Source organism: Fukomys damarensis, unplaced genomic scaffold (genome assembly GCF_012274545.1).
Source record: "Fukomys damarensis isolate Sample0158 unplaced genomic scaffold, DMR_v1.0_HiC HiC_scaffold_8, whole genome shotgun sequence".
Classification (NCBI taxonomy): Eukaryota; Metazoa; Chordata; class Mammalia; order Rodentia; family Bathyergidae; genus Fukomys; species Fukomys damarensis.
The window spans coordinates 31,227,191-31,248,751 of record NW_022900920.1 but is presented as its reverse complement, the minus strand read 5'-3'; the positions used below and the strand labels follow the sequence as shown (position 1 = coordinate 31,248,751).

Sequence of the window (21,561 nt, the reverse complement as noted above, 5' to 3'; positions counted from 1 at the left end):
GCTCTGCACATAGTAGGTGGTTAATAAGTGTGGTCCAGTTGAGTTAAATTTTTGAGAAGTCGGGACAGGCAGACAGGGTGTGCGTAAAGGGATGGCTTGGTGTGGGGCCGAAACCTGGGTTCTGATGCTGGCTTCCCAGGGTGCACCTGCGCCCCAGCCTGGCCACCCCTGGTGCATCTCCTCCCTTGGTCTCGGTCTTTCGGCTTTGAGATGACCATCTCCTGAACCTGTCGCAGCAGCAGCCTGTGAGGACTGAAGGAGCCCATATCTGGAGAACTCTGAGCAGAGCCTGGAAGAAGGTAGAGAGGGAGTCAGGTCTTCATCCATGGCCCCAGCCTGACCCAGACCCCGAGGGCAGGGACAGTGTCCTTCTGCTCACTGCCACCCCCTTGCCCAGCCCTGTGCCTGCTCGGAGGAGCACGGGAAGAATGAAGGGCTGCAGGCCCAGATGGTGGGAGAATCGTGTGTGTGTGTCACTGTATCCCCGTGTGTCTGTGGGGTGTGTGTGTGAGAGACAGGAGGCTCGAGAGGGGAGAGCACTGGGGCATCGCAGTGCTTTCTGGAGCTGGGCTATTTCAGGCTGCCTCCAGTCTCCTCCTCCTTATGTAAATAAACACGACAGAGCCCATCGCCTGTACAGCGGGAGGTGGGGAGCTCAGAGCGGGTGGGAGCTGGGAGGCAGTGTGCGTGTGTGTGGCCACGCCGGTTGTGTGCATCCGGGAGGGCTCTCTCAGCCCTGCCATGCCTGCCGGCCCTGGGGAGGACTGGGGGGAGGAGGGGAGCTGACGTCTGGGGCCGCTTGGTGACGGCGACGAGGCTGGCCAGCCAGACGGAGGTGGCCGCACTGCCCGCTGCCAGCGATGGGGGGACAGATCACCCGGAGCACCCTCCGCGGTAAGGCCCCCGTGGGTGCTGGATGCCCTCCCATCCCCACGGGGACAGCCTGAGAGCTGGGACAGGGCACTGGGACCGAGGGCTCGGTCACCCCCTTGGCCCTCGCTCCTTGGGAGCCCCAAATGCTGAGGAGAGCCAGGTCAGGCGCGGGGTCCCCGCAGTCTCTGTCCTCTCAGGGGTGTTGAGCAGCCCTGGGTGGATTAGGAGATCCTGGCTGTCCCTGCCCGCCTCTCCCCTGGACGGAGGCAGCCACGGCTGCACAGCTGGGGGCTGTTTGTGGCCCTGGCGTGGGTTGCGGAGCTGGTGCGGTGACCCATGGTGGGAAGGTGTGTGTTCGCACGCGTGTGTACTGGATTATGTGTGCGTGTCTGTGCTGTGGAGCTTTTGTGGGTGTGTGCTATGCCTCTTGTGTCTGACCCCTTGGGCGTGCCAGTGACACCCCATGCTGCACAAACTGCTTCTCAAAGCGTGGCTTCTGTGAGGGAGGCTGCTGAGTTCCTGACCCCATGGTTCATCTCCATCCATCCAACAGACTGGCGGGTGGCTGGGGGTTCAGAAGTGTGGAGGGACCCTGTCTGCTGGGCCCCTGCCTGCTCCCGCTCTGGTCCTCTTGTGCCCCTGGCTGGGTGCTGTGGTCCTGGGAGCCAAAGCTGGTGGAGCCCAGTCCCCCAGGGGCCCACCTTCCTCAGCACCGGAGCTAGGTCCTCTCAGTCTGGTGTGCCAGAGTTGGTGGGGGCCCTGCCACGCTCCCGGCTGTCCGCTTGGACAGGGTGTCCAGAGGCGAGTGGCCTCCCTCCGCAAATCCGCTGGGTGTGGAGAGGCCTGGAGCTGTGGCCAGGATAGGTGGCCAGGTGGCTTCCTCCAGCTAAACTCTGGATTTTGGCAGAGTAATTTCTAATTTAGAAAGAAAAAGGCCGAGAAAGACACAGGAAAAGCAAACCATTGGTCCTCTTAAAAGGAAATGAATTTTGTCCTGAGCCTGGAGGCCGAGTGACAGATGGGAGGCCCTGGAAGACACATAATCCGGAGCTGGCCAGGCAGTGCCAGCGGCTGGCCTGGCTGGAGACTTGGGCAGGCTGACCTGGCCGACTGGCCTGGCTGTGTGGCGGGGGCTCCTCAGGGCACACATGGCCCGCGGGCTGTCGACATTTTCCACTGGGGTCAGACTTGGGCGAGCGTGTGTCCATGAAGAGGGCAAGAGGTCTCAGTGAGCTCCGGGCTTGGCACTCTGCCCTCCAGCTGCCAAAGCCCGGGCTCCCGAGTGTGGGGACCCTGAGGCCCAAGGGCGTGCTCCGGGGTGTGGAGTTGCATGTTTTGAGGGCGGGCACCTCGTCCTCCCAGCTTGTAGTGAGGACTGTGTGGGTCAGCTCGCAGGAAAATCGAGGGGGTGTGGACAAGTGTGCTCAGCCCCAGGTTGCAGTCCGTCGCTGCCCTGTGTCCCATTCTCCTGGGGCAGCAGGACAGCTTGGGTGGGCGGCCAGGCTGGGGTCACTGGAGAGCTTTAGTCGGACGTCCTGTTTCCCTGCCTGCTGTTCACAGGAGGAGATGGGGTGTGGAGGGGAGTGTGCCTGTGCCCACGAGTCCCCTGCTGGAGCCACACCCACCCACCCACGCATGCTCACAGGCCACCTGGACATCCACACGGACTGCCCAGGAGCTCTGGGTTCGTTCCCTGTGAGTTGAGCTGGGCCAGCAGGAGGCGCAGGCAGGGGCCCTTCCCTGGGTTGCTTATGGCCCTGAAGTCTTGCCCAAATGCCCTAAAGTATTCCCCTGGGGCCTTGGGCATGCCTGAGGACTTGAGCCCGAGGACTCTGGCTGGGCTGCAGTGAGGGAGGGGTGGCGGAAACCCACCGGCACTCTGGGCTGGGCTAACCTAAGCTTTGTGCTGAGGAAGTGTTGGGGCTCTGCTTCTGCTCTCTGTAACTGGTGGGCCTGTGTTCTGGAGCTCTGTGTGTGTGCTGTGAAGTTTGTCTGTGCATTGAAGAGACCGCATGTTGTCCTGTCTGCACTGCTAGGTGAGTAGCTGTAGGCAGTTGTGGTGTACTCTGTGCCCGTGGTGTGTGTGTGTGTGTGTGTGTGTGTGTGTGTGTGTGTAGTGGACTCCTCTGGGACCAGTCCGGGAGGCACTGATGGGAGAAATGTGTTCCCATTTGGGAGGCGCTTGGAGTGGTTACACCATCTTCTCTCACCAGGCAGCTCTCCAGGGCAGCTGCTGGACCTCAGCAGGCTGGGGCCGGCAGGAATCACAGAGGGACACAGCGGCAGCAGTAACCCCAAGGGCAGCCCCATTGCTGAGGGGTGACATGTGGGTGACACCCAGATGCACGCCAGACAGGCAGGTCACCCAGCCTGCATCGGAGGGCGCCGGGGCTTGGGGTCCTGAGAGACTGGTTCCCACTTCTTCCTTTCACAGAGGTGCATGGCCTGGAAAGGGAAGTGCTGAGGTTGTGCAGCTGGTGCCTTCGAGGGCACACCGTACCTTGCCCCATCGGGGCTGACTCCCCACTTCTCCTGCTTGGGTTCCTTAATTCTCAAGCAAGCAAGCGGGCACAGGGGAGGCATCCTTGTGAGCCCCGAGTAGTGCAGAGGGGCTCCTCCAGCAGCTCTGGGGGCTCAGGCCAAGAACAGCCCCTTGGAGCCCAGGGTGTGTCTGTGACTTCCGGCCACACACCCACACCCAGAAGCGTGGGGTTCCGGGAGGGCAGGCAGCAGGCTGATCCTCTCCCTGTTCCCTCAGCTCCGCTCCCTGACTGGCACTAGGGCACTAGCAGGTGCCTGGTCAGGGAGGCAGAGGGCAGTGTGTGGGGTTCAGGCTGTTGGTGGAGCTGAGGGGTGGCCAGGAGGTAGGCGGCCGGACGAGGTGGACAGCGGAGGGAGGCTGGGGGTGTCCTCGGAGATGGGCGCTGCTCTGCTCTCATGGGTTGGCTTGGGCTTGGCCCCTCCGCGTGTCTGTGTCCCCTGTGTGGGCTGGGACGGTGACGTCTGCCCTCGGGGCTGTAGAGAGGGCCAGGTGGGCTGTGGGCTGTGCCTAGCAACTGGCAGTGGCAGACGGAGGGCTATGTGGGGGTCGCTCAGGGCTCCTCTGGCTGCGCCCCCAGCCCCATGGGCCACCAGAAGAGGGCTAGCATTTGCCATTAGGGGCTGGGGGGATGAGGACAGGAATCAAATCTTCCTGACTCTGGGACTCTGAGGGCTGATGGGCATTCGGAGCCCTGCTCAGCCACTCACCCTTGTGTGACTCTGGCCCCGGGTGAGTCCTTAGCTCTTGGGTCCTCCTTTCCCTTACCTGAGGAACAGGACGATCATACTGTATTAATGATCTATTGCTGTGCAGCAGTCTGCCCTGAAACTTGAAACAACACACACTTAATTGTCTGGCGGTTTCTGTGGTCGGGAACCTTGGCATAGTGCAACTAGCTGCCTCTGGCTTCATCTCTCATAAGGGTACAAACTGTTGGCTGGGGCCAGGCATGGTGGAACATATCTGTAATTCCAGCACTCTGGGAGGCTGAGGCAGGATGATTCCAAGTTTGAGCTCAGCTTGGGCAACTTAGTGACTTAGCAATGTCTCCAATAAAAAGAGATGTAGCTCAGTGTGAAGACCTAGTATTTAAAACAAAAAGGCAGCCTCCCCTGAAGGCTTTCGTGGAGGTTCCTGTCTCCAAGATTGCTCACTGCTCACTCTCACGGGCAGACCTTGGTCCCCCACCAGACGGGCTTTACCACAGGGCATCTACCACATGGCATCTGGGCTCCTCGGAGTAGCCAAGGTGGAAGCGTCCATCTTCCCAGACCCAGGCGTGGGAGTGGTGTGCCACTGCCCAGCTGAACTCTGGTCTGGAAGTGGGCTGTGGGTCCAGCCTGCACACACGATGGTGTGCACTGAGGCCACAGCAGGCACTGCTCCCTGCAGATAGGGGGTTCGGGGTGAGAGACAGGCTGGCTGTGAAGAGCAGTGCCGACCCTCATGGCCTCCCTTCCTCCTTTTCTCCTGGCGGCAAGTGGGGAGTTATGGAGGTTCTTGAGCAGGGCCAGTGCTGAGGTCGGGTGTGCAGCGTGGGGCCTTGGCACTAGGCTGGAAGGAAGCTGCTCCTTTATTACCTCCCTTTGCTGGTGTCTCCCTGGGCCCTGGAAAGGTGAGGCACATGCCGAGTGCTCTGTGGACACCTGCCCGTAGTCTAGGAAGACTGAGATGAACCGACGCTGGCCACTCCTTGGCAGTTTCTGCTGAGCGGTGCTCTGTGCTCTGAGCTGGGCATCAGAGAAACAGCTGTCAGAGAGGCCTCTGCCCCCAGGAGGCCCACAGTCTGTCAGGACAGACAGACAGTGACAGTCTTTCCCAGCCTGGGTCTGCTCTGCAGAACGCAGCAGGGCCTGTGAGACTGTTCTCTCTCAAGGACGGCTTATACCCAGCGCCATTCTGGGTGTGAAAGGGACTTGCGGTGCTGCATAGGCAGACAGCGAGTGTCTGGGGGCATTTGGGCTTCATTCTGGGGCTCCTGGGGTTGAGCAGGCTGCTTGGCTGTGAGTAGCTGTCTGCTGTGGTGTGGAGGTCCCCAGAGGTCTGTAGTAGGGCCCTAACCTAGTCTGGGGTCAGAGAGACTTGTGGGAAGGATCTCGGCTGCAGCACAACCCAGAGAAAGTCAGGCATGCGGTGGGGCGGGGGAGGAAGAGGTTGGGCTGGACCCACTACAGAGGGGAGGCAGACTCCTTTAGGGAGCCCCAGGAGCCACTCAGGCCCAGTTTTACAGTTGACTCTGTCGCCCAAGTCCCCTCCCCAATTCCTTCCTCGGAGGGAGCCCTGTTCACTTATCGTGCAGAAGTCAGTTCAAATTGTGAGCTCTCCTGTAGTCTGTGGAGACCCCCCAAGTTCTTTCTCGCTAGAAGCTCAGGAGCTCATCCGGTTGTTGCAGTAACCCGTGGTGAAGGGCAGAGTGGTTGATGAGAAAGAACTCAATGTCCAGAGAGGCAAAGCGACTTGTCCAGAATCACACAGTGGGCCTGGGCCCAGGGACTCCTGCTCCAGTGCTCGTCATCCGTGCCCTCCCCTGCTGCCCAGAAAGTGACAGCAGCCTCCTTCGTGGGAGAAAAACCATCGAGGCGAGAGCCTGTGTCCAGGGCCACGAGGCAGAGGCTCAGATGCAGAGGCCCCAGTGGGTCAGCAGAGCCTGGGTCAGGCCTGGGAGGGTTCTGAGCCAGGATAAAGCAGGAAGTGCTGAGCAGTGGGACCGGGACTTAGTCCTGGCATGGCCAGCAAGCCCTCCTGAGCCTCTGTCCTGAGTCTCCTCTAAACCGCGAAGATTCCATTCACAGACGAGGAAGGGAGGCTCCCAGAGCTCTTGCAGTTGGGGACAGAGCTTCTGGGCATGGTGGCAGCTGGGCTGGGCTCAGAAGGGCTCTTCACTGTGGCTGGAGGGCCTGGGTCAGAGTGGCCCTGGGGGCAGAAGCCAGGATCTTCCCTGTTGATCTATGCGCTGCTGCTGTGGTGGAGGTGGGTGGCTCCCTCTCTGTGTCCTCTGAACTACCTGCCAGAGCCTGCTGTGCACTGGGACCCTGAGCGGGGCAGGAAGGTGAGGCTGGGGTTTGCCTCAGGGCTGGCCAGGCTGGCACCCAGGAGGACAGAGCCAAGGGGGTGCATTTCCATGGTGACAGCCTCACCTGGCCTGGAGCTTGTGGACCTGTCGCTGAGAGGATGCTCCTGAGGGCTCTGATGGGGCTGCTGTTCAGTCTGGCTGCAAGGTGCTCCCTGCCCACAGCCTGTCCCACTGCTGTCTAGGAGACAACAGAACTCTAGGTTGACAGTCACTACGGCCACCTCTGAGGCCACCATTCACAGTGCAGTACTTGGGAAGAGCACACCGGCCTCTGAGGCTGTGTCTGAGGGCCCAGGCCTGGTTCCAAAGAGAAGCGATCAGGCCTGAATGAATGAAGGCCGTGACAGCAGAGTGGACAGGGATATGGTTTCTGAGGTGGGACTGGCAGCTCGAGTGTGGGCACTCACGGACTCCCCAGAGCTTGGAGTGGGGAGGGGATGACAGTACTCCAGCAAGGCCTGTTGGGCGCCAGAGCTGCTCAGCAAACCAGAGAAGTCTCTGGCACAGCCACCTGGCCTCAGAGCCAGGGTCTGGGACCGCGCCCGAGGGCAGGATGGCTTCCGTAGCTGTCCTGGGAGGCCACACTTGGGCTGAGAAGACAGGTACAGGAAGCAGGGTGCAGTGCAAACTGCACTGCACTTGTCCACACCCATGGGTCACAGGGCACCCCATTTCAGTTCAATGGGGAAGGACTCAAGGTTTGGGTCGGAATGACAGTTTGGGGATCTCCTGTAGATGGCTGCAAGGATGGGGTAAAAACTGCATCCTCTCTTCCCCTCAACTTCATGAAGCCCTGACTCGTTGGTTGTTGCCTTGTAACTGAAGTCTAATGTCTGTGTGGTGCATTCATCCTTTAGAGTGTATCACGTCCCGGACAAATGTGTAAAAGTTGTGTAACCACTACCACCATCTAGACAGAGTGTTTCTGCCACGGAAATATCCTTGTGCCCCACTGTGGTCACACCTCATTCCTCACCCTGCACTCTGACATCTCTTGCCTTTGTGGCCTTTCTCGGGCATCAGGCGGGTGGACGACAGCCTGGAGCCTTTGTGTCTGGCTTCCTTCCTTCCGAGCACTGCTGAGCTTGTCCATCCTTGCCGTGTGGTGAGGTCTGTTTCCCCTGCAGAGCGGCAGCGTGGCGTGGTGCTGCACATTTGGTCTGTCTGTCCACTACTCAGAGGATGCCTGGGTTGTGTCTGCCTGGGGTGGTGTTGGGTGGAGCTGCGGGTTGGTCGTGCTGTGGGCATGCTTTTGGGCAGTGGGAGTGCTTTGTGGTAAGGACAGTATTCGGTTCTGTGAGGTGCGGCCAGCCCATCCCCTCCTCTGCATCCCACCATCAGGGGTGAAGCTGAGAACACCTTCTACGTCTCTGTTCTGGTGGCACAGGGCAGAATGCCACGTGTCCCCTTTGTGCTCCGTGACTTGATTTCAGATGGTACATGGATGATTTTTTCATGTTTTGTGGCCACATTTTAATGTGCATCTAGAAAATGTATTCAGCACACCAAGGCTGTGATCTCCTCCTGTTAGTACTAAATGGTTAATGGCACTGGTCATGGAGCAAGATAGGTCCATTTCCTGCTTGCTGCAGGACCTTGGGCAAGCAGCTCGAGCTCTCTCGGCTTAGATTTGTCATCCATAAGTTGGGTTGATGACATCCCTTCCTATCTTGTGAGTTACCAGTGCAGGTGAAATTGCCAAGTGTATGTAGAGAGCTCTGGGTCCAGAGCCTGGCCCCAGAAGTGCTTGGTAAATGATGCCATGCTTCCTGGACGATGTGGCGGGGTGTGTTCTGTGTGTATGAATATGGGGCTCCTGGGGTCAGGGATGAGGAAGAAAGGTGAGCCGCGCTCTGCTTTGTGTGTCCACAAGAGTCTTTGCACGCTCTGGGCCCATTGTCGCCATCCGTTTTGTGATGCACCAGGATGTGGACCCGGTGCTCCACGCCCACAGCTCTGGGACCGATGGGGACTGGGCTCTGGGTCCTCCCTGTGGAAGGGGAGCCCCGGGGAATGTCCTTCTAGGGCTGGGTCTTCAGCCCGTGGGGTCACCACTGTAAGTGTTTTCTAGACTTTTGCCCAGGACCACAGGTCCCTGGCAGGGTGGGTGGGAAGGAAAGGAACGGTTTGAAGGGCTGAGGCCTGCAGTTGGTCCGTGGTCCTCGGAAGCAGTGACTGCAGAGGAGAAGCTCCGCTCAGCAGCCGGACTCAGTGGGTTTCCAAAAACTGACTTATGGCAAGGTGTGTGGCCCATGCCTATAATTCTAGCACTGGGGACACTGAGGCTAAAAGATAGAGAGCTGGAGGCCAGGCTGGGCAACTTAGCAATGCCTGTCTCAAAAGACCAAAAACCTAAAACCAGCCAAACAAACACGGTCAGACTGACTGCCCTTCAGAGGTGCCACTGCCATACACTGGCCTGCGTGCGTCTAGTGTGATGGGCTGGACTTGAGCACACCCCCATACAGCTGTCACCCGCTGCTGCCTCGTGCTCCTGGGTGCCCCCGCTCTCTGCCTCGCCCTGTGCCCCTGTTGATTTTGGTCCCTGGAGCTGTGTTTGCACTCAGTAGGGTCTGCCACAGTGGAAGCAGGGGAAGAGCAGGGAGGGCTGCGGGGGAGAACTGCGGCTTCGCACGGACTCTGCCCTGTTTGTAACCGGCTCGAAACACATGTTGTGCAAATTGCAGTGTTGCCTGTCACTGCTGAGCACGAGCACGGATGTGCACAGCTCCCCCTCGGACTTCCCTGCTTCACCCGCTTGCTGCTGTACACCGACAGCGTGATGCCCCTGCCTGCAGCAGGTGTTGTTTGAAACGGAGATGCGCTGTGTCCCAGGCCCGCTGGAGCCCAGCGCCACCCTCGCCGTCCCTCCCAGACTGCTTGCCCCTCTTCTGCACTGCTGGCCACTCAGCTTCCGGGAAGCACCCCCAGCCGTGCAGCCAGCATGGTGGCTCTGCAGCCCTGTGGGTCAGGTGGCTCTAGAGCAGCTTTCTCCCAGGAGGGAGACGGCGAGCCTCCCCCGAGCCATCCTGCTCTCGGCCTGGCACACCGGAGCTGTTCCGGAGACGCCGTCTGTGCACTGGGTCCCGGCCCTGGAGGGGAGCTGGTGCTGGCCTCAGGAGTACAGGGAAGGAAAACACGCAGGGAGGCGAGGAGATGATGCCACCCGGGCAGCGCCTGGACGCAGGTCTCCCTCCCTGCTCCCTTCCGTCCTGCCCTTACTGCCCCGTGGAGTGGAGCAGGTCGGGGAGGCCTGCCTCTCCCAGCTCTGCACTCCTCCTCCTCGCCGCCCTCTGTGGTCTCGCTCCTCAGGAAGACTGGATGGGTGTCCTCCTCCTCCCGAAGGAATGCTGGTGCAGGTCCTGGGGAGAAGGGCACCCTCAGGTCCCCAGCCCGGGTGGTCGAACTGGCCCACTGCCGAGAGAGGGGAGAGTCTCAGCTCCTCCCAAAGCCCCGTGGCCAGCGAGTGACAGACAGACCCCTGACTGTGCTCCTCTCCTCTCTCGCCTCTCTGGCCCAGTGCTCTATCTCAGCTAGGGAGAGCTATTCCTGCAGAAAGCACCATGCGCAGGGCAGGAGGAAGCTGGGGTGGGGAGGTGGCCCCAGTGGTGCCCCTCCTGGTCAGCAGTGGACCATGCTTGCCTGCGTGGTGTTTGCTCCTCTTCTCCAGGGACGTGACCTGCCCGTTGGCCCTGTGGGTGGCCTCACCGTGCCATTTTGCACCGTGGTTTCCGTCCATGTCTGTCTCTTCCTGGGCTGTGGGTTTCAGGAGGATAGGATCCTCATGTGCTTCATATTTGGAGCCCCAGTGGATAGGACAGGGCCTGGTACTCATGGACATGGGATGGATATTTGTTGAATAAGTGGCGGTGGGGGTGACTTACAGGGCTGGCGGTGGAAGGAGGGGGCGGACGGAGGGTCATGCGCCACTCCGAGGGGGTGGTAACCGGCGAGTGGAGGCTGAGGTGGGCAGCAGCAGGAGCAGCAGTGGTGAAGGTGGCTGGGGTGGAGGGCGGATGGCGGAGGTGCAAGGCAGCCCCTGTGTCCCAACCCTCACCTTCCTCGGGGCTCCAGGCTGGCTCTTGGACCTGCTGAGCACTCTGGTTCCTTTGCAGACTCCATCGGGGGCCCCTTCCCCACCACTTCTCATCGCTGCCACCACAAGCAGAAGCACTGCCCCCCGGTGCTGCCCGGCGGGGGGCTACCAGCCACACCGCTGCTCTTCCACCCCCACACCAAGGGCTCCCAGATCCTCATGGACCTCAGCCACAAGGCCGTCAAGAGGCAGGCCAGCTTCTGCAACGCCATCACCTTCAGTAACCGCCCGGTGCTGCTCTACGAGCAAGTCAGGCTGAAGGTGGGTCCCGGCCACCCCCTCCCACACCCTTCCCTCTTCCCCTCCTTTCCCTGCCTTCTCGTGTGACAAGGAGGAGCCCGGCCTGGCCTGGGCCCTGGCTGCCCCCGTGCATGGCAGGTTCCCCGGGAGTCGCTGAGGGTGGATGGCACGAAAGGGTGCCTGCCTTCCCCGGCCCAGGGGATGCTGGGCTGAGGCCACCTCCTGCCACCAGATCACCAAGAAGCAGTGCTGCTGGAGCGGGGCCCTGCGGCTGGGCTTCACAAGCAAGGACCCGTCCCGCATCCACCCCGACTCGCTGCCCAAGTATGCCTGCCCCGACCTGGTGTCCCAGAGCGGCTTCTGGGCCAAGGCGCTGCCTGAGGAGTTTGCCAACGAGGGGAACATCATCGCCTTCTGGGTGGACAAGAAGGGCCGGGTGTTCTACCGAATCAACGGCTCCACTGCCATGCTCTTCTTCAGCGGGGTGCCCACGGCTGACCCGCTCTGGGCCCTGGTGGACGTCTACGGCCTCACTCGGGGTGTCCAGCTGCTAGGTGAGTGCCACCCTCTGACCTCGCCGGGTGTCAGGCAGCAAAGCCCCGGGATTAGACCCCAGGGCCGGCTCCCCCTGCAGCTTCAGCAAGGGATGCCTATGAGGGGCCACCTCCTCAGCCCTCAGCCCAAGCCTGGGACGCACACACCCCTCAGACCCTGTTTCCAGGACTCACCAGTGTTGGTCGCAGTGACTGTGGTCTACAGAGGGCCTGGCACATGCCAGGGATGTCAGTGCTGCCTGTTCTCACAGTGGCCCTGTGAGGCTGATTCCATTGCTGGGACAACAGAATTGGAGACTTGAATTTGAGGCGGTGGAGGGTGGTGGGGCTGCCCCTCTGTGTAGTCTGTCCTGCTCCAGGGTGAGCTCCCACCTGGGCTGGGACCTGCCTGGGGTCGCTTTTCCCTGTGGACTGAGCCCAGAGTGCTCCGTCACAGCTCCACCTCCAGCCCTTCTTAGCTTGTACTTTGAGACAGTGTCTTGCTAAGTGCACCAGGCTACCTTAAAGCTTGTATCCTCCTGCCTCATCCTCCTGAGCAGCTGGGACTACAGGTGTGGGCAGCCACACTGACCAGTGCTTTTGGCAGTGACGCCAGGTTAGCAGTGATGGGAGTAGACAGCACTATGGGGCCTAGACTGTTCAGTTGCTGCTGGGCCCTGTGTAAATCAGGCTCCTGCAGGGCAGGAGCAGGGCAGACGTCCTGTGGGTGGGGAGCAGTGCCAGGTGCGGGCCTGAGCCCTGAGGTACAAGCTTGCTGGCCACAGGGCACCTCCGGGCTGGAGCCTATACAGAGCGCCTTGGACTTCCTCGGGTAACACAGTGAGCCGGTGTGGGGCGGGGCCTCCCCACCAGCACCCTTCTACCTGCCGTACTTGGGCACTGTGCTCGCATGTGTGGGAGTGTGCGAGCATGTGTGAGCATGCACATGTAGACTCTGGGCCCCGTCAGAGCCTTCCTGCCTCAGCCTCCTGTCAGTAACATGGGTTGGTGGGAAGATGAAGTCAAGTTAAAGAGTCTAGACGAGCTCCCCCAGCTCTGGGGAGGTCCTCCACCTCCCAGCTTGTCCCCTCCTGTTGGACAGAAATGCCGTGAAGATGGGTGAGCACTTTTTTTTTCCTTTCTGGCTTCAGAGCCTAGAAACAGTAAAACTTCTCAAAAACACTTTCATATGAGTAAAAAGACAGTGAAAGTAAAAACAAAGCAGTGAGTATTCAGAAGCCATTCTGCTGAAGTTCCAAAGGTCAGAAAGCTGTTTTCATTAACCAACACCTCAGGAACTTCGTGTTTTTCACGTCAGTGGAAGTGTGTCTGCTCCCCGCCGACAAGTGGGGAGCCTGCAGGGCGGTGCCAGGTGCCAGCCACCGCAAAGGGTGCGTCGCCAGCTGGGGCCCTGTAGCTGAGTGAGAGCTGGGTCCTGGACTTGGTTTCCCCATGTGTGTAAAGCTCTCGGGTTCTTTTGGAAACTTGAGAAGCGGTCTTCGGAGGAGCTGCAGACACAGCGGGTGCCAGGCTAGCAGCGTCCTCGCGTTCCCGGGGAGCCAGGCTTCCCCTCCGTGCTCTGAGGCCTGGGGTCCGGCCTGTGCCCCCGCTTCTCTTAGCCCGGGCTCTGTCACACGGGAACCAGAGGAAGTCACGGTCTTGGTGGGGCAGAGAAGTGGGGTAACGTGTCTGCTTTCTCCAAGTGACATTCACAGGGTGGAGAGGGGCAGGCAGGGCAGTGGGAGGACGGGACTCGTTACCTGAGGTGGAGCGCCCTTGGCAGGTCCTGGTTCGCCGGCACCTGCTGGGGACGCACTGGGCAGCACCGTGACACGGTAGTAAATCACTTAGCACTGTGGTCATAGGATCCCTTCCATCTGCCGGGATGCTTTCCATCCGCCTGGCTCACTTCACCTCTCAGCAGCAGGCCTGGGAGAGGGTTTTTTCTCCCCACCCAGGGAGAAAACCAAGGCGCATGTAGGGAAGGGCGAGCTGGGGCTGCACTGGTGCTCTGGAGACAGCAGGGAAGCCGAAGTCAGAGGCTGAGGTCAGTGAGACGACAGAGCCCAGGGGGCTTCTCGGAGCAGGAAAGGGCGAGCTTGCTGCACTGGTGCTCTGGAGACAGCAGGGAAGCCGAAGTCAGAGGCTGAGGTCAGTGAGACGACAGAGCCCAGGGGGCTTCTCGGAGCAGGAGCCATGGCCTGGGCTGACGGGACCCAGGGGAGGTCAGGTGACGGGCGCCGACCCCTGGGCCCACTGCTCTGACCATACCTGGGTCTGCAGGAGCATGGCGGCGGTCACTCTCGCTGTCCTGGCCGGCCGGCGCTCTGCACACCCCACAGGGCTGCAGCCCCAGCCAGAGATCGCCGAAATCCCCAGGCATTTTCAAACGCTGACCACAGCCCCTGAATTCAATTAGCAGATTAAACTGTCTCTCCAGTTTGTTCTTCTTAAACTGATTTGTGTCTATGTGTAAGAGACAGAGGGAAAGCGGGAGAGAGGGAGAGATCAGCCGTGCTGCTGCCTGGGGCCCCCCTCTGTGGTGTCTGCCCTGCCACCCTGTACAGACTCAGGCTCCATGCCTTCCCACCCCCCCGGCCCGTGACGCCTGTCACCCCGTCTTCCTCTTCCAGGGCCTCGGTGTCTCCCCTACCTGACCCCTCTGGCTCTTCTTTCTTTCTTCTTTCTTCTTTCCTCTCTCTTCTCCCCTCTCCCTTTCTCTTTCTTGCTTTCTTTTTCTTTCTTTCTTTCTTTCTTTTTTTTTTTTTTTTTTTGAGACAGGTTCTCACTGTACTTCAGGCTGGCTTTAAACTCACTATGTAGCTATGTAGCCCAGGGCTGCCTTGAACTCAAGGTGATCCTCCTGCCTCAGCCTCCCAAGTGCTGAGATTACAGGTGTGTGTGCCACCACACCCGGCCTCTTCTTGCTTTTCTGGGTTCCCTTTCCCAGTACTGTCTTTCCTCTGAAGAATGTGGCTATCTGTCTTGGTGGCTCTGAGGACTCTGGTCAGTTTCCCAGGGTGACTGTCCCCCAAACTGGTGTCAGATCTTTAGGGATTTCCTGCCAGGCCTCCCCTGTCCCCTCCTGCCTCTGCCTGGAACGGAAGCCCCCAAACCTTGCCTGTTCTTGGGTGCCCCGAGCCAGGCAGGTGTGCACACAGCAGGCACGGAGCCAGGCAGAGTGAGGTACAGGCTGGTGTCTTGCCCCACCCACCTCGATTATAGCCCAGGCCCGTGCCATGGCCAGCAGGCCAGCTTCAGGCCATCTTCGGGCCCACGAGCTAGAGCTGGGCAGTCACCCCCTTTCCTCCCAGCTCCCTGGCCCAAGGCCTCACTGGTATCTCCAAGAATAAGAGCTTCCTACCTCCAGGAAGAGGCCCTGCCAGCAACTAAGTAAATGCAAGTTTTATGGGGTGATTAATACTAGGACAGATAAACCTCTATCCCAGCCTCTCGAGGTCTCCCTGCTGCTCTCAGAAATGTGAGCTCGGGAGGAGCAGCCGTCGTCCTGACATAAGGGAGGGACACAGTGTCCTGGGCGTCCCTGGAGCCCCCCGTAGCCCAGGTGGTGTGAGGGGAGGGGACCCTAGCAGCCATCCCCATCATGATGCGTTCTCACAGGGGACACGCCAGAGAGTCCAGTCCTGTGACGAGCATGGCCTCGAGGGCCAAGGTGCGGGTGGGCGCTGGGGCGCAAGGCTGGAAGACTTCTGGGGGCAGGCGAGTCCACCCAGACCCACGCAGGGAAAGGGAAGAGACTCATGGAGAGCCGAGAGGGGAGCAGGGCGGAGCAGTGGTGCAGAGCCTTGGGGCGAGGGCTGGCATGGGAAGGTGGCCGTGATCTGCACGGGACAGGGTGGAGAGTTGTCGGAAGAGGACGATTCAGCCCCTCTGGACAGGAGCCGGGGGGTCAGGGACGCGGGCCTCACAGGCTGACCAGAGTCAAGGGCACAGCAAGATGGTGCTGCCAGGAGGGCACGGGGCCTGAGAACTCAGAGCGTTCCACTGCCAGCGTGGGAGAACCCACTGCCTGGGGATACCAGCATGGGGCTTTAGGTAGGCTTTGGGGGACAGGCTGCTCTGGGCTGGGGCCCGTCCAGGGTGTGGCTCGGCCTGGCAGCAGGAGAGCGGGAGTCCACCCCGGCAGGACTGAACTGCCATCTGGTCTTCTGCTTCCCAGGCTAAACCAATATTTACCCTTGGCCACAGCTCTCAGAGGCCGAGAGGCAAATATTAGTTTAAGGAGCCAGTGCCAGCTCTTGGGATGGAGACAGTGGAGGATGCTGATCATGGTTTCTTTGACAATTTTCTTCCTCATTAATAAAATCTTGCCTTTTAATGAAAAATTTTTCATTAAAAAGAAATCTCTGGTGGTACACACCTGTGATCCCAGCTACTCGGAGGCTGAGCACAGGCCCCTGAGAGACTTGGAGGCCAGCTGGAGCGGCTCCACAAGACCCTGTGGATGAAATAACAGGGAGGGGATGCAGCTCAGTGGCAGAGCCCTGGGTCCACCCCAGGACCAAGAGAAATCTCGCTGCTCCTTTTGTGGCAGAGACACTTGTAGATCCCCTTCCACTCATCCCAGTTCTGCAGTGGTGTCCAGCCCCTTCCCACTCCCCCCGGGCTTCCTGACCGCCCTAGCCCGAGAAGGCTCTTCCTCTCCGAGGGACCGCCAAAGCGCACACAGGTCTGTGTGGCCTGGCAGCTTTGTGTCACATATTTTGCATTCTGTGATGACAGCCTGCACACCTTGCAGAGAAAGTTATTATTGTACCTACTTTATAGATAAGGAAATGGAGGCTCGGAGAGGTCACACAGCTCATAGTTGGTGGAACTGGAATTTGAACCCAGAGCCTGGGCTGCTGCGGCCTCCTGGCTTCTCCAGATGTGAGTCCCTCTGAGCTCCCGACCAAGCCTGAGTGCCCCCTGTGGCCCGAGGCCTCCAGGACTGGGTGGCTGAGAGCTCAGGCCAGGGTTAGCTGCACAGTGGGGCACAGGAAGAGGGTCAGCCGGGTCCCGTGTGGTAAGATGAGTGTGGGTCTTGGGTGCGGCTCAGCCCTGCGGATGCGGAGTGGCCCACACCTCCTCGAGGTCCTTCTCCTTGGTTGCATATCAGTTTCGTGTCTCTTTGGACCAAGTTGTATTCTGGGGCCTTGGCGCCATCTGGGGGCGCAGGGAAGAGCTGGGCCCTGCAGAATGTGGCCAAAGCTCTCATGACAAAAGCCTGAGAGCACCAAGGGGAGACTTCCGGCCCCTCAGTGGCGGTGGCAGGGGTGTTTCTCATATGCCTAGTCCCGGCAGATGCCTGAGGTTTGGAGGTGTAAAGGTATTTACAGAACGGGAAGTGCTCTCGTCTCCAGGTTAAAAGGGGACGCTTGGTTTAAATGCTTCCAGCCTTCTCCCTCCCTCCGCCAAGAAACAAATCCCAAAGCCAGTCCTCCAGCAGGAGGACCCTGGGGTTCTTCAGAGGCACCTTGGGGCAACTGAGAAGGGCTGAGAGGGCGAGGGGCAGGGTCTTGTGGTCACTTCCTGGGCCCCGCTGGGCCTCCTGGTTCCGCTGGACATACAACCCACTGCTTTAAAAAAAGGAAGTTTGAGAGCTGCTAGGCCAAGTAAACCCTAGACACTGAAACCCCGAGGACCCCATAAGTCTAGGGGTCTTCGACTTGAGCCTGCTGTCCGCCCCAGCCTCAGGGATGTGTCTCCCCTGGCTTCTCTGAGGCTGCAGCAGCAGGAGAGGGTGGAGGGAAGTGTGGGTCACAGGGCGCTGCCCCAGGGGGAGAGAACCCACTGTGCCCTGGGCCCTGCCGGACTGCCAGCTGCTGTGGTGGAGGTGTGAATGGCCAGGCAGCGACTTCACCAGTGGCTGCAGGCTGACCCGTGTTATAGATTATCCCATGCTGTGGATGTGAGACTCCAACAAACAAGACTCCCAGCTGCCGGCAGCCCCCTTCAAAGGAGGCCCCTGTGCAAGCCCAAGGCAGGCCATGCACTGCAGGCTGTGCGGTCTGGGCGGCAGCTGACCCAGGGGCCTTCTCACCGGCCCTGCTCTTCCTGGGTTGCTCTCCCAGCCTCCCCTTTCCATGGGCCTCTCATGACCCGCTAGACCAGGTCCTGCCCCAGGACGCCCCCCCCCGAAACAAACCATGGTGACCTTGGCCCCAGGCAAGGTCTTTATTCTACAGTGGACATCACCCTGTGGGGGGCCCCAAGGACTGGACGACATGCAGATCCATACACTGGGAGTTTTTCCAATAGTCACGTAGCCAGGTGTGGTGGCTCACGCCTGTAATCCCAGCACTCTGAAGGCTGAGGTAGGAGGATTTCCATGAGTTGGAGGCCAGCCCGGGCTACACAGTGAGTTCAAGGCTAGTCTGAACTACATAGTGAGACCTTGTCTGAAAACCAAAAGAAACTAAACCAAACCAGTTATTCAGAGATGGGGGCTGGCGAGCCAGAGAGGTGTGAGCTTCCTGTTCTCAGAGGCATTCTAACCAAGGCTGAGAGAACTGGCAGTGATCAAGGGATTGCCTCGTTCCTTAGCTCCTCCGTTCCTCTAAGGTCAGATCTAATCCCAAATGCTTAGACTCCTGCAACCAAATCGGATTCCATTGTTCCCTCCTTCTGACCCCTGGCTTATGAGGCTGGAGCGGGGCTTCTCCCTCCCTTTATCCCCTGCCCAGGGCTGGGCACACAGTAGGTCAGTGAATGAGGAAGAAGCCTCTGGCACTGGGCTCTCTGCTCTTGCAGGGCCAGGTTATTTCTGTTCTGGCCCAAAGTATCTGCTGGACACCAGCATAGGCAGGAGCCGAAGGCTGACCAATGCCGTCCTGGAAGAGGGGACAAGTGGGGAGCCAGCTGTGACCTTGTGCTGCCCTGGCCTGTTGTAACCTCCCAGCGGGTAGCTGTGTCTGCCGCACTGGTTAGGTAACCTGTTGCTTCCAAACGTGGGGCCTCCCTGTTGTTCGGGGTCCAGGTTGCCTTGCCCTAGGGCTGAGGTTGGTCCCACACGTCGTCCCCTGACGGGACCCTGACCCATCTCCATGTGGGCTCACTGGCCCAGGCTGTGGCCGTGGTCCCCTCTCCAGAGGGCTCTGCTCCACCCCAGGCTGCATCTATTTCAGGGCGTGCAGCTGGGCCCCCTGACTGGCAGATAATTTGGAGCTGGCTGGGCCCTGCAGCTGCTCCAGTGGCCATGGGCTGGTGGGGAAAGGGGAGAGGACACGCCTGGGCCGGCCCTGACCCCAGGGCCTCGGGCCTATTGAGCTTTTCCTAGCAGCCCTCCCAGCTCCACGGGCATCTCAAGGAAGCCGCAGGGGTCCCGTTCTGAGCCCCCATCTCCACTGCCTCTCCTTTCCTCACTTCTCTAATGTCCACTTGTGGGCTGCTGCTTCCTGGTCTTTGGTCAGTGCCTTCACTTGGGAATCTCCTAGGTGCCCACGGTGGGCTTGACCTCGGGTAACCAAGGAGACTGAGGAGGTGCTAGTATCTGACATCACCAGAGACCTTTCGGGTGCCAGGGGCTCTGCTCTGGCCCTGACCTTGGCCACAGCACCTCAAGGCCGGTGTCTGCTCCATTTCCAGGTGACCCATCAGACCGCAGGGACCTGCTCATCCAAGGTGGCCAGCCACGTGCTGGGCTGGGCATTTGAAACCAGAACCGAGCTCCCCAGGGCCCATTCCTCTGAGGCGTGTGAAACGCAGTCTATATTAACAACTGGGCTTTTTGATTTTTTCTTAAAAGACAGAGTTTTGCTATGCAGCCCAGTCTGGCCTTGAACTTCGATCCTCCTGTCTCAGCTGACTGGGATTGCAGGTGGCCCTGATATGTCTGACTGATCTTAGCAACTGTTAATGGTCCTTATGGGCCAGGTACTCACTGTCCTGGGTGCCAGTAGACCGTAATGCATTTCATTTTCTCAGCACCTCTACCGAGGGGTTCGGGATGCAGACTACACAGGCCTGTGTGTACACACAGGTACTGTGGTACAGATTTCGGTGCTGAAGAAGAGACCCCATAAGGTTAAGCTGCTTGTCTAAGGTCACAGAGCCTGTCCCAGTGAAATGGGCAGTCAGCATTTGAGCCCAGGCCAGTGAGCTCAAATTCGGGCCTTTACTCTGCTCCCCCCGTCCCACCTGCCAGTACTTGGCCTCTGGTTCCTAAGAAAACCCAAGTGCTCTTGGGTTGCATTATTAGAAGTACAGTGCACACACCAGTGGTGCTGACAGCCACACTGTTTCTTGAGGTGGCCAAGGAACATCGGGAGCCCTGTCCAGATGTGTGGGTGCCACGTAGTCCCTGAGGACAGTGGATTCAATATGGGGAGGTAGATTACAGTGTAAGGGAAGGAAACAGAGACATGAGCTCCACAGTGGCCGGAATGGACACAGAGGAGCCCGGAGATCTCACACCCAGCCAGCTCGGGAAACTCGGGCCAGCCCTGTCCCCAGCCCTGGCTGGACATCCCGAGCGCCTTGACTTCCTCTGCTCCCTGCTATTCCCTCCTCCTTTCCTAGTCCTCTGGAATCTCTGAGGCTCTGCCATAGGCTCCCTGCGGGTCTACCCCACCTTCCCGCTCTTCCTGCTGGGCCGGTCCCACTTTCTGCCTCTGCACGTCCCGCCTCTCTGCACCATCTCAGTCGCAGTCAATTCTCTGGAAGAATCGCAATTTCCGGTGGGCTCCCTCCTCCTCACCCACACGATGCTGGGAAACCCAGGCCCCAGGAGGCTGCACCAGAGCAGCAGCAGCAGGAGGCTCGGGAGGGGCATGGCCAGACCTCAGGGCCCCTCACACACTTCCTGCAGGCGCGGGGGGTGGGCTGGGTAAAACAGGGAGACTGCAGAGAGGGGCCCACCTAGCTGAAACCGCATCTGCTTCTGCTGTCCCACGTGGGGCCCACAGGGCACTGGCCCGACGTGGGAGGCTGCAGAGGGGGCAGCCAGCAAGGAGGCTCTGAAGTGATGGACTGAGGCACTGGCGTAGGGTGGGCCTTGATCTACTGCTCGAGGCATCGCCTGGAGCTTTGCCTGTCACGTGGCCTCTTTCCAGGGCTGCTTTAAAGAAGACCAATAGTGCTGTCCATTTTCCTTAGAAGGTGAGGGGCTCTGTAACAGCCTGCAGGAAGGCGGTTCTGGAAACAGCTCCAGCAGGTGGCAGAGGGGCTCAGGACACAGGAAGTGTGCTGGGCCGGAAGGTGCTCTGCCCGAGTCCAGGTCCACTGACCACTTAGGTCCACTCACCAAGGGCCTGAAGGTGCCCACTGAGTCCGCGAGCATGTGTGGCTTTCCGGGGAGACAGGTCAACATTATCGCATTTCCAAAGAGATTTACTACACATAAAACATGAACAACTCTTGGTGTTTATACAGCATAACTCAATTTTTACCTTAAAAAACCAAAAATACATTTTTAAAAGACTAAGAGGTGGTAATTCAAATATTAAAAGTGCTTTCCCCGGGGTGGGTGCAGACAGACAGGTTTCTTTTCACTGAACTATATTTTCTATAAAACAGTTTTGTGTCACTTGTGTGATTAAAGTGAAAGAACCTGATTTCCAGCTGCATCACTCTCAGAAGCACCTCCAGGTGAGTGTGCTGAATGCCTCTTAGCGTCCTCAGGTGGCGTCACTCTCAAAAGCACCTCCAGGTGAGTGTGCTGAATGCCTCCTCCTCAGCATCCTCAGGTGGCGTCACTCTCAAAAGCACCTCCGGGTGAGTGTGCTGAATGCCTCTTCCTCAGCGTCCTCGGTGGCGGTGGTAACCTCCCAGGCCAGAGAGCGGGTCGGGTGGGGTTCCCTGTGGCCTCCTCTGGGGTACAATCCCTGCTGCCTTGGTGTGTTCTGGGAACTGGAGCAAAGCAGGGCTAACATTTAAGAAAACGGGTAGCTGGGGACCAAACCTAGGGCCTTGCACTTAAAACCAAAAACCAAAAAATGATAAATTCTTAGCTGGGCATGGTGGTGCATACCAATAATCCCAGCACTCTGGGAGGATGAGGCAGGAGGGTTGCAAGCCAAGCTCAGCTAGGCAATTTAGCGCAGCACTGTTTGGAAAAATAAGAGTGTTGGAGAAGTAGCTCAGCGTGGACAGAACACCGTGTCACCAAGGTGGCCCATGGTCCCGACCCTCCCTTCCTCGTCTGCCGGCTAGCTGCTCGCCAGCGCGCTCCCTCCTCTGCCCGTCCCCGCTTCCTCCCGCAGAC

The 21,561-nt window shown here is 59.4% G+C and overlaps 1 protein-coding gene across 1 annotated transcript in view; it reads left to right on the top strand.

Moving 5' to 3' along the window:
* The first annotated feature begins 644 nt into the window (after positions 1–644).
* Positions 645–21,561, top strand: part of Neurl1 (neuralized E3 ubiquitin protein ligase 1) — a 26,329-nt gene continuing 5,412 nt past the window's right edge. Inside the window, exons 1-3 of the mRNA XM_010626459.2 lie at positions 645–894; positions 10,604–10,845; positions 11,057–11,378. Of these exons, the coding sequence (XP_010624761.1) occupies positions 861–894; positions 10,604–10,845; positions 11,057–11,378 (598 nt within the window). The 5' untranslated portion in view covers positions 645–860. The remainder of the gene's footprint in view (positions 895–10,603; positions 10,846–11,056; positions 11,379–21,561) is intronic.